At 31.4% G+C, this 12591-nt stretch overlaps 1 protein-coding gene across 4 annotated transcripts; it reads right to left on the minus strand.

The window, feature by feature from the left end:
- Positions 1–332: 332 nt before the first annotated feature.
- LOC139500279 (uncharacterized) lies at positions 333–9510 on the minus strand. Of its 4 annotated transcripts, none has more exons than XM_071289030.1 (7): positions 9442–9510; positions 7667–7757; positions 5800–5880; positions 5308–5546; positions 2021–2165; positions 1415–1552; positions 333–1123 (listed from the first exon to the last, which is right to left on the minus strand). In XM_071289030.1, the coding sequence occupies exons 3-7, from the start codon at positions 5870–5872 to the stop codon at positions 918–920; spliced, it is 801 nt and encodes a 266-aa protein (XP_071145131.1). In that variant the 5' UTR covers positions 5873–5880; positions 7667–7757; positions 9442–9510; the 3' UTR covers positions 333–917. The 4 variants fall into 4 exon arrangements, with proteins under 4 accessions (XP_071145131.1, XP_071145144.1, XP_071145136.1 ...); XM_071289043.1 differs by having other exon boundaries at positions 7667–7761; positions 9467–9507; XM_071289035.1 differs by having other exon boundaries at positions 7667–7761; positions 9484–9506.
- Between the last annotated feature and the right edge of the window lie 3081 nt (positions 9511–12591).

The following is a 12591-nucleotide window of genomic DNA, read 5'->3' on the forward strand; positions in this document are numbered from 1 at the left end:
TCGAAAGGGATAGACATATGATGAGCATGAATAGTAGTTGTATAAGGATCAAACATTATTTGGTGAAAAAAAATCTACAAAATGAGTGTTGCGTTTTTAAAGCCAGTCAGTATATTTGTATTTATTTGGTACTTTTATTGTAATTATTCCGGTTTTTGTCTATGATAGTTTTTTTTTGGTGTGTGTTTGTGTAATTTCATGCTGAGTTCTAGAATACTGAAACGAATTGGTCGTTTCATCTATTGGCGTTCTTTTAACAGAAAACAACATTCAAACGATGCCTAAAAAATTGTGTTGAAAATTACATTCACTTGAAAATAATTAAAACATAATTTGAGATAAAGATATGAAATTTAATATTCACAATTAAATATTAAAACAGTCAATGTACATAATCATTTAATCAAGAAAAAAAATCATTATTTTTTATAAGATCGCATCGCATAAACACTTTTTAGATAACATTTGCTTCTACATAACTCCTGAATAAATAAAAAGGTATATATTTTAAATAATGTAAACACAAACAATGTTTTATAAATACATTGCATTATTATTTCATCAAGTATTTCAACAACAATGCATTTTGACCTAGACTTATATAAAAAGAAATCATTGAGATGTATTATATAGACTCTTCAACACGGAAATGTTCCAAAGTTTCACATTTTGATTCTGTTACGAAACAAAATATTACCGTGACCATATGTCTTTTACACACTTATAGTCGCACAAAACAAGAAAGGTCACACCATTGAACATGGCGTAATTCGTCGAGTCGACATGAAATCCAACAATCTTTTTTTTTTTTTTAAATCAAGATGAAAATAATCACTATCACAGATTAGATAGACATTTAATTTTAAGAATATAAAATGGATTTCACACTCAAAATAAAAACATATTTTTGTATCGGTTTACATTTTTGAAGCTGTATTGTATGCTGGCGGAGGAGCATTGTATGTGTAGCCAACAAACGCTGGCGCTGATGGAGTATGACCATTTCCGGTTTGTTGTGTAGGTTGACTTCCTGTTGGTTGAGTGGGATAGCTTCCTGTTAGTGGTGGAGCATAGTTTCCTGCTGGTTGTGATGCATTAGGTGACTGAAATTGTCCCATCCTTACTAAAATGCAAAATTAGACAAATGTACACTGTTTAAGATTCACATAGAGAGACAGTTATCTACCTTGAAATATAATGATACCCACCCAAAAAACAAACAAACAAAAACAAAAACAAACAAAACCCAAGTGAACGAAATTGTAGCTACCACGTTAGTTATAGTCAATGTCTGACTAAATCTGTATTGACATGTTTGAACATTTTATGCAATGTCTACAATCAGATTGAATTAATGATTTTTATACAAAATAAAATTTCCAAGAACGACTACCATTAATAGATATAATCTTACCTCCAGTACCTGGGTTCATGACCTGTCCAGGTGATCTTCGTCCTCTACAGGCTATACATAATATTACTCCAATAACTACACATATCACCAAAATACCACCAACAACGCTTCCTATTATTATTCCGATTCTTGTATAGTCTAAAACAAATTATTTGAGTTATTACTATATACATGTAAGCCTACAGTTATACGTAATTTCATGACTACGTAAAAACTGAAGTTTGAACAATCAGATTATAAAGATATAACAATAACAGAGTTGGGTCATATCCTCGGCTTTGACTATAAATAAATAGTATGTTTTTTTTTTTGCCGAACACTTAAATTTTGTCTTAGATCGGTTTTTCAAATCTCCTGATCATATTATACTTGGTTGTATATTTTTCTGATTTTTTAACCATTTTATACTAAATTTGATTAATAATAGGTGAATTTCCAGACAGTTTGCGTCATAAAAAAGAAGATGAACAACCTAAAAGATAGCTAAGAATAATATGCATACACAAAAGATATATATACAGAAAAATAACGTCTGCAAAGTGCAACCTTCAACTTCAAATTGCATTATAAGTTAATGAAGGAAACTGTAATCATGTTGTAACTTACAATTGTATGTCATTACAGCTTCAACTTTCAGTTTCACTTGAACATTCTGCAGATTTCTTGAATATTTATGTATTAGATAGATGTACATATATTCATCTTGTTCTCCACAATATTTCGTTGTTGGTTTATCGTTACATGTATATTTCTAAAAAAAACAAACAAAAACAAACAAAAACAAAAAACCCGAAAACATGACTTGAAAATAAAACAAAATCCAAACGAGGAAATCTTTGTAAACAAAGTAAGCATATGCATAATACATACATTTAATTTACATGTCACTTTGAAAACATAAAACTCGGTATACAATGATGCTTGATTGAACCAATGAAGAGTTCGGTGATAGAAACAAGCAAATTGGAAATATGCATCTGAATTTAGGCCAATAATGTTGAAACTTCAATTTGTGATAGAAAATATGCTTTCCCTCATTGGTCCATGATCTCTGTCCAGTGTTCAAGAAATCTAAGCAAACTTTGCTTTAGGAAAAAAAATTGTCAGCAGGGTAAAGCCTTTGCTTTTTAAAGCCGGTTTCATTTACAGCTGTAAATAAAGGCAACAGTAGTATACCGCTGTTCAAAACTCATAAATCCATGGACAAAAACAAAATCGGGGTAACAAACTATAACCGAGGGAAACGCTTTAAATATAAGAGGAGAAACACAGAACTTGATGTATTGTTGTTACATGTAGAATGAACACCCTGTCGATCAGCTGTTTTTTGTCTGTCGTAAAAGTTGACAAAATATCCCCCCTTAGATTCAATATATCAACTTCACCTGAGTATTAAATATACATTTCACAACTCGTTTAGTATTTAAGAGCTTGTAGCTGAGCACAAAGTTGATAAAACAAGGTGTTGTTTAAGAACGTAGTCCTTTTTCTAAAAAAAAACTCATTAAAAGATACCAAGACCTTGTTAATAATTATTCCCTATCAACTTCTTAAATTCAACATGAATGCCCTGAAGTACAGATTCTCCCATTTTTGCTTATATGCTGTGTCTTTAATATTCTGTTCACAAAACTTTGAATTTTTCGAAAAACTAAGGATTTTCTTATCCCAGACAAAGATTACCTTAGCCGTGTCTGGTAAAACCTTTTGGAATTTCGGGTTCTCAATGCTCTTTAACTTTTAACTTGTTTGGTTTTATAACTTTATTGATCGCGCGTTTGGCGTATTAAATTATCATCCTGGTATATGTACTTTTGATAACTATTAATGTCATTTTGTTTTCTTTGTTGTCATAGTTGTTATGTCATTAGAGTGGAATTTTATACAAGCAGGTTAAATCTATCATTTTCTGCATAAGGAAATTCCTATGCCAAGTCAGGAATATGACAGTTGTTTTCCATTCGTTTGATGTGCTTGAGCTTTTGAATTTTCCATTCATAAGGGACATTCCGCTTTAAATTTTCATTGGTGTACGGTATTTCGTTTTCTTACTTTTTATACCATACAGAAAAACAAGTCTGCAAATTGGTGGTTGCAAATGTGTGTCCGTCCCATAGTAGGATATTAACGCATGTTATCATGACATTTTGTATATATTATTCTATGTTTTAAATATACACATGATCTAGGATTATCCAGAGCTATCAGCACACATGATAAAATTGAGAATGGAAATGGTGAATGTGTCAAAGGGACAACAAACCGACCAAATAGCAGAAAATAACAAGAGGCCACCAATGGGTCTTCAATCCGCACCCAGAGGCGTGCTTCTGTTGGTCTCTAAACAAAAATGTGTACTAGTTCAGTCAAAAAAAGACGTCATACTTAACTCCAAAATATATAAAAGAAACTAGAATTAAAGATTTAACTAGACTAACAGGGACCAGAGGATCCTGACATGGGACAGGCGCACACAAGGGGCTGGGTTAATATTTTTTTAAGATCTCACCCCCTTTACCTCTAGCCAATTTAAAAAATCCAACACATAATAATACGCACAGCAGACTCAGTTTAAAAAAAGTCGAGCCAGATGTCAGAAAAGGAAAGTAAAGAAATTAAACAAAATGACAATAATATATAAATTAACAATGTACTACTAGCAGTTACTGACATGCCAGCTCCAGACCTAAATTGAACTAAATGAATGACGATGTCTTCATCATATGAAGACATCGTATTTCAAAATATGTAGAATATTTAGGTATTTTTGATTAAAGGTATGTTGATTTTTTTCAGTACAAGACACCACAAAAGTGTTGCTTTGAAATGCAATAATTGCCACTTTATTTGAACTTAAAACAAGACAGGTGTGCCTGTTTGAAATGGAGGAATTTAACATAGAAAGCAATGGGACCATGAATTAGTGTTGTACTTCCTACAAGATTAGTAGTGGAGTTACGTCCCTTTATATTCCATATAAGGTGATAAAGAGGCGGGGCTTATTTCATACACGGTTAGTAGTGGTGTTACGTCCCTTTAGAAAAAACAAAACAGTACTGAGAAAAATCTTAAAGGTTTCAACAGACGAAGACAGTGATGATGAAGTGAAATAAATTCATAAAACACATTTAAATATAACAAGTTGTCATTGTTGGCATCTGTTTTTGTAGAATCAAAGGAAGTAATTTCTTAATCAGGTTAATTAAGAGATAATTGTATTGTATTTGAAGCTTTAAGGACGCGTCGCCAGATAAACTTAATTTGCGACACTAAAACTACCGATGGACGTCCGAAAAGCTTCAAATACAATACAGTTATCTCTATTTTAATGCAAAACAAGTTCATAATTAAATTTCAATCATTATTTCAGTGTAAAATCTAGATTAAAGAAAATTCCGCGAAAAGATGTTATCTTCTTTGGTCCCTACACTAGGTGACGTCATAGGTATGTTTTCCGGTTTCCGGCGTCAAACATTAACACCGGGCGTTTTCTGGCTTCTTTGATAAAAAGAAGATATTTAGGTGCAACATTTGAGATTTTTGGCTTATTATTGTAGAAATTACATGTCAATACATTCAGCAATTCAAAATGTCGGCTTCCTTAGTTACATACAAGGAGATAGAGAATTTTACGCTAACTGTCATCCAATCAGAACCATTAATACAAAATAATTGCATTATACTGCTTACTGTATTGAAGACTTGCTCATTTTTATAGATCACTAATCTAAATTTCACACGTTCAGATAGTCGGTAAGATAAATTCGTTACATAGTGTGCTTCCCTCTCACCCCACACGGAATTTACGGACCCCATATATACCGTATTAGGTCACTAGTACACTATGTAACTAATAATATAAGTTTAGGGGATAGTTTTGATCTAATTATTACCTTCAATGGTGTACCATCATAACTCTCCCTGTATTGTAACTCTACTGCACAATCAGGGTCCTCGTACACTTCCGGTGTTATACAGATCTCATATTCATTTAGATATCCATCATCTCTTCCGATAAAAGACATGTCATCACACCAACTGTTAATATCACCTCGTCCATTGTATAGAATTGTTATTGATTTCTCTTCGTCTATATGCTTAAGGATCACAGAACAGTCTTCCCCAAACGTGTCTGAATTATACAGTGTCAGACAGTTGTATATACACGCTTTATTTTCTTTTAAAAAATTATTAACAGTAGCATTGTGCATTTTTATTTATTTGAGTTTACCATTGCAGTTAATCAAACAGAAATAAAATGAAAGTATAAATATAACCAGTGATTAAATTTTGTTTCACGTTGTCAAATTCGAATCAGTTTAGGTAAATTTTTCATATCACGAACTATAGCAAATTATAAATATTACCAATGCGTAAATTCTTACATGTTTTTTCACTCTTTCCAATCACTGGCGCAAGAAAATGAAGAAGAGACACAGCTGTGAACAGCAGTTTCATCTTGTCACCTGAAAATAACAAACTGATATGTGAGAAGTACAGTTATCAAGTAGTCTTCATTGAGGACATTATTTTCTTTTTAACTAGAATCACTTATTATGAGATTTGTAACGTATATAGTTATCAAAGGTTCCAGGATTATAATTAAATACGACAGACGCTCGTTTATTTGCACAGACTCATCAATGACGCTCAGATAAAAAAGTTATTAAGCCAAACAAGTTGAAGAGCATTGAGAACACAAAATTCCAAAAGGTTGTGCTGAATACGTCTAATGTAATCTGTGCCTGGGATAAGAAAATCCTTTGTATTTTGAATAATTGAGGCATTTGCAAACAGTTAATTTATTGTTTCCAAAACTAATTAAAAAAAAACCAAAACCGGAAAGCAAAAAACCCGTAAAGTTAAAAAACACCACAAAACGAAACCAGTCTCTTATTTATTGTAGTTAAATTTACAACAATAAATAAGAGACGGCTTATAATGTTATCCATTATAACAACAGTTAAAAAAATAGTAAAATCACATTAATATCGAACTCGGAGGAAAATTCAAAAAAGGAAAAGTCCCTAATAAAATTGCAATATTAAAAGCTCAAACACTTCAAACTTATGGATAACAACTGTCATATTCCTGATTTTGTACAGGCAATTTCTGAGGTAAAAATGATGGATGGATTGAACCTGGTTATATTGATTGCAAAACTTGTTACTTGTGTGACAGTCGCATTAAATTCCATTGTATTGTACAAAACAAACAGACATAATAGGTAAAAATCTAAAATTTCATATAAAGGGTTCAACATTATGTTATCATCCTAATCACCATAAAAACAAACAAATGGAACAAAGAAGCACACAAAGGCATACATCAAGTTTAACAACCTTATTCATTGCTAATTTATTATACTATTGTATTTATCTATGTAAAATCCAACGAAAAAAGATTGAAATCTTTTAAAGAACTGGAACAGAATCCCAATCATGACAGACACGAGTTAAAGGCAAAGGTAAATAAAAGAAACGTTTAAAGTTGATCAAAGGGTTGCAATGTATCTACAAACTGTAAATACTACACATATGACTTCACTTCATTAGGAGCAAAGTTTTGGAAAAGAAAAGATTTCATATGATATAAAGAAATTAAATAATTACAATATGATTGATTAAATGAGTCAAGTATGTCATATACGTTAGAGTGATTGAATCAGTTGAATGTCATATGAAATAAATAATAATATTTCTGAAGGCTATTTAACTGTAGAATTCATAGAAAACTTTGCTTATTCAATGAACATGCGTTATACAAAGTTTTCCTTGTAATCTTTCAAAATATCACCTGACAAGAGCGATGCCATTTTTTTTTGCAATAGCAATTACCTCTATTCTATTTGTTTTCATGATGTCAACAAGATATGGAAAATCAGACATGATTACACGACATTTCAAACAATCATGAATTAGTTCCGTAATTGAGTAAGCCTAACCCTCCCAGCCCATTCAAGATCCTACCAGGTTTTTATCGGGGTTAATTGTTTGGTAGCGCCTTAAGCTGTTATGTTGTGTTTTGTGAACTGTTGTTTGGCTGTTAGTGTTTTCCTCGTTTGGCGATGGGTTGTCAGGATATTTTCGACTTTTTGAAGGTCCGTTCGTCATTGTTAGAGTATAATTATTAAAATCGGAGATATATTCCTCTGTCCTTAGTTATCAATTATAACCCACATTTTTAACAATGCAATGTTCAATTGTACATCCAAATGATAAATTTAAGCAATCTGTACCCTTCAATACTTACTAGCACTTTGATTTTACTACCACAAACTGTAATTGAAACCAATCCACCACTGTTGACAGCTTTAGAAATCGGTAAACACCAGCGTTTCCCTCTAGCTTCAAATAAACAAATTTAAATAAAACATGTACATATATTTTTAATAACAATCTGTATATACAATCACTTCAATTGTTATGAAATATTATAATGAATTTGTATAAACATTTGTCAATCACGCATGCGCAACAACATGTGTTCTTCAGTATTGAAGCCGTGTTGACCTTAAAGAAGAAGAAGAAGAAGAAGAAGAAGAAGAAGAAGAAGAAGAAGAAGAAGAAGAAGAAGAAGAAGAAGAAGAAGAAGAAGAAGAAGAAGAAGAAGAAGAAGAAGAAGAAGAAGAAGAAGAAGAAGAAGAAGAAAAAGAAAAAGAAAAAGAAGAAGAAGAAGAAGAAGAAGAAGAAGAAGAAGATTAATCGTTCAGTGCCAAGAATTAAAATAGAAACAAATTTATCCACTAAATTCTTTGGTTACTTGAGAAATAATATACATGAAATTTATCTTATCTATCTTAAATATATACTGAAAATAATCACATTTGTTAACAATACTGTACACTTTCCGTAATCATGGAACAATATATTTTGCAAAATGTATACATGTAATAACCATGAACTGTAAAACTAACTATAAATATGAATTCACTGAATAAATTCCCTGGTTATCCAGTGACTAATACACAGGGATATTCAGCCAACTGCTGTAGGTCGAGTAATTTGTCATAACAGCAAAGAAAAATGCAATAAAGATATTATTTAAAGAAACAAAAACAAAAAACCCCCAAAAAAACCATTGTTAACTACAATTTATTGCTGACCTTAAAATATTGACTGTATTAGACAATTTATGAAGTCAACATATAAAATGTTCCGTTATCAATACACACCTGATAAAAAAGTATGGGACACCAAAGGCGACTTTATTATTGATGTTCTGTAATGTAACTTAAAGCTCACAGTTACACTGTTTCATATCATAACATATACATATGACATGTTTTTAGTATATGGCGCATATATTTGTAATACAGATATACACTTGAAGAATAATACAAATTGTATTCCAATATAAATTTGCATTCAAATAACAACATCAAAGAATGACACGACCACATCAAAAAATGAAACAAACACATCAAGTAGTGTAAAATCGTAAAATTTTGAAACATCATTACGTAATGTTAAAACCATATAAAGAATAGACAAATCATCATTACGAAATAACAAAACCACATCATGTAACGAAACAACTACATAACGTTAAGTCACATTCACATTTAGTAATGTTAATACCACATTAACTAATGTCACAACCACATCGAGTAATGACACGACCACATCGAGTAATGACAAACCATATTGAGTAATGACAAAACCATATCGAGCAATGACAAAACTTTACCAAGTCAATGCGAAATCATAACGTGTAATATCGAAACATCATTAAGCAAAATTAAGTAAAGACAAAATATCATCAAGTAATAGTTAAACAACATAAAGTTATATCAGAGTTCCACATAAGACAGCTGTGGCGTTCCATAGATTGTTTCCAATTTAAGACCTGATGTGTTCGACTTTGATCTTCCATTGAATGAAAAACTGAAATGATTTGGGATTCAAGAATATTTAGCAAACCATGATGTATATTCAATATACGAATTATGAACTTTGATTAAAATAAATACTATAATACAATAATAAAAAATAGATGAAATAAAGTATACTTTTGTTTATACTGACCGTACAGTGAAATGAGGTTACTAACATATTACACCTACATACCCGCTACCTGTATTGTGAAATGATAAACAGGTAAAAATTTAAAAGATGAAATGGAAACCAATCAAAAGTAATGATCAATACACACCTAGGTAAAGTATGGAATACCAAGGGCGACTATATTATTCGTATTCTATAATACAGCAACGTCTTTTTCCGTTTTTGTCTTTCAGTTGAACAGTTCTGTATTTTATTATACTCATATAATTTTGTTTGGTATATAGTTTTTCTCTAATCAATCTATGTCAATTCATTTCGAATCATGGCCTTCATGTTCGGTAATATATTCATGAATTGTCGGACGATATAAATAAGCTGCAATGTTTTAATGCCTTACAAAAAGAATGGCATTATGCACGACAAGATTTAAATGATGTTGATCCGATATTGTTTTTGATATTTATTGGCATCGTAATAAAATATAGACAAGCTGATTGTTTCAGATTATAACTATAAAATGATAAGATACTAAGTGGACAATCACCAAAATACACACAATACAATGAAAAAAAAAACTACGAACAGACAAACAACAATAACAAATTATTAAAACTGTGGAAGATTGAGGAAAACGAACACCACCAACAACCGGAGATGAACCAAGATTCTTTGGAAGAATAGGTAATATGACATAGAATTTGGTTTAAAATCATTTTTAAAACAACAAAGAACCAAGTAGCCGCGCAGAAAACCTTGGTTGTTTCCAATAACAATGCTAAACGTCTGTTGAAAATAAACTTTCTGCTTCATTTTCAAAATCCAGCATCTTCATTGCTTCAATTTCTCTTTATCAATACAAAATTTTGCTTACCTTTCATAAAGTTACATTAATTATCAATACACGTGTTTTTCATTCTGTTCATCAAGCGATGAAGAACCAATTCATTCAATCAATTTTTAAAAGGGGTAAACTAGTTCAAAGATAACAAAAGTAAACTTCAAAAGAGAGGAAATTGTATTGTAAGTCCACTAACAGATGTTTTGACTATTTAGTACCAATCAGCACTCATCGAATAGACAGATGCACACGAAGTATGAAGGCTTATGTTCATTGCTAATAAAACACGGTTGCAAATACAATGAAAAAAAGTCTTGAGGAGCATTTGGCAGATCCGGTGCATATAACGTTATTTGAAAGGACATTGTAATTTAGTTTTTTGTTCTTATTCTGGGGTAAAGGACAGTCCTGTTCTCTAACATTTTGAAGATTAAAAACTGACCTCCTTACGACACACCTTGGTTTATTTACTCTTAATGTTCAATTATCATGTCATATTATTTTACCTTGATTTTAATATTTCAATCAATTTATGACCAGGAACTTGATAAATACAGGTAACAGTAGTTATCACTGTTCAAAAATCATAAACTACTTTCTCTAACACATGATTATTAGAATTAATTTCCTCCCAAGTAACGATTGTGAGAGGATTTATCTGTTTTCGAAGTTAATTGGCAACACACAATTCCTTTAGAATAGTTATCAAAGGTACCAGGATTATGATTTTGTACGCCAGACGCGCGTTTTGTCTACATAAGACTCATCAGTGACGCTCATATCAAATATTTATAAAGCCAAACAAGTACAAAGTTTAAGAGCATTGAGGATCCTTAATCCAAAAAGTTGTGCCAAATACGGCTAAAAACACATATTTAAAATAGTCCTTTGATTTTAATGAATGATGATTGTTTATCACTCCAGTGCCATTTTTCGTCTTCGTCGGAGCAGAAAAGGAACAATCAAAGCACCAAGGACGCTATGGGCAGACAAATAAAAAACCCAAGGCAAATTTGGCAGAAGTTGAGATGAATATTGTGGAAGAATTTCTCAAGTATCAAATAATGTTTGTAACGTAATGTTTAAACTATCCAATTCTTCCTCTTCCACAAAAGTTATTCCCAATTTATTTTTCAGATTTTAAGTCCAATCCTACCTTTTTCAAAAGTTATTTCCAATTCATTATTAAAAGATTTAATGTCTGAGAATATATGCACATACACTGTTCCATGTTAGGGGAGGATTTCGTGACAGTTACAATGTTTAACCTACTACATTCTGTGTGTACTTGTCCATAGTGAGGACCCAGTACTGTGGTGATTGTTGATTGTTGCTGTATATCATATTTATTGTTCATAATTGTTTTGTACATAAATCAAGCTGGTTTAGTTTTATTGTTTTACATTTGTCATTTCGTGGTCGTTATAAGCTTACTTTTGCTCATTGTTGCTGCAGGCTACATGATCTTCATACTAGATAGTAATTTAAAACTTCTGAAATCTTCTCCATATACTGAGGATTGAATTTATCTTATGTAGGAATATTCTTATCAGAATACATATTTCAATAATGGTGTCCAACAGTGGTGTATGGTTTAGTTTCACTATGTACTAGAGTTTGAATATGCCATATAAGAGGTTTAAGTTGGATCACTATGCACAAACATTACATTATACCCAGAAATATCTGAAGTTGTGTAGTTTTCTTGTATATCAATTTCTATCACACTAAATGTTAATGTTATTATAAAGGTCTAGCAATGATGCAACATATAATTTTGGAGGCTCGACGGTTGCCTATAATTGTTTACATCCATTTGGATTTTGGTGGATAGTTATCGCATTGGCAATCATACCACACCTCTTTTTTATAATAAGTGCACATGCCTTATCTACAAAAAGCTGTTAACGAAGAGACATGGCTTGCCCTTTTGTTATTTTGATAATGCAAATATTATAATTAAAACAAAAATACTTTAATATGAAAGTGATTGTCAGAGACAACGAACCATGACTGATGGTACAGGGCTGAACAATCTCTAGGGAAATGAGATGAGTCAATGCTTAAACAACTGCCTACCAAAAATCATTTACTTTCACAAGTAGTTGCCTTTACACAAACCTTAACACAAATTTAATATCTAAGTCATGAATTTATATCTAGTGCATTCTTTAGAAAACTATATAACTTGTCACGGCATTCTTTCAATCAGTTTAATTGAGGTCTGGAGCTGCTAGTAGTCTGTTGTTATTTATGTATTATGGTCAGTTTATTTATTTTCTTTTGTTACATCTATTGACATCGAACTCAGACTTCTCTTGAACTGAATTTTA

Source organism: Mytilus edulis, chromosome 1 (genome assembly GCF_963676685.1).
Source record: "Mytilus edulis chromosome 1, xbMytEdul2.2, whole genome shotgun sequence".
Taxonomy (NCBI): domain Eukaryota; kingdom Metazoa; phylum Mollusca; class Bivalvia; order Mytilida; family Mytilidae; genus Mytilus; species Mytilus edulis.

Coding starts and splice junctions, on each gene's coding strand:
- LOC139500279 (XM_071289030.1), bottom strand. CDS start 5,872: ATGAAACTGCTGTTCACAGCTGTGTCTCTTCTTCATTTTCTTGCGCCA. Junction 5,547..5,799: donor TGGAAAGAGTGAAAAAACAT/GTAAGAATTTAC, acceptor TGTATAATTCAG/ACACGTTTGGGGAAGACTGT. Junction 1,124..1,414: donor CATGAACCCAGGTACTGGAG/GTAAGATTATAT, acceptor TTTGCATTTTAG/TAAGGATGGGACAATTTCAG.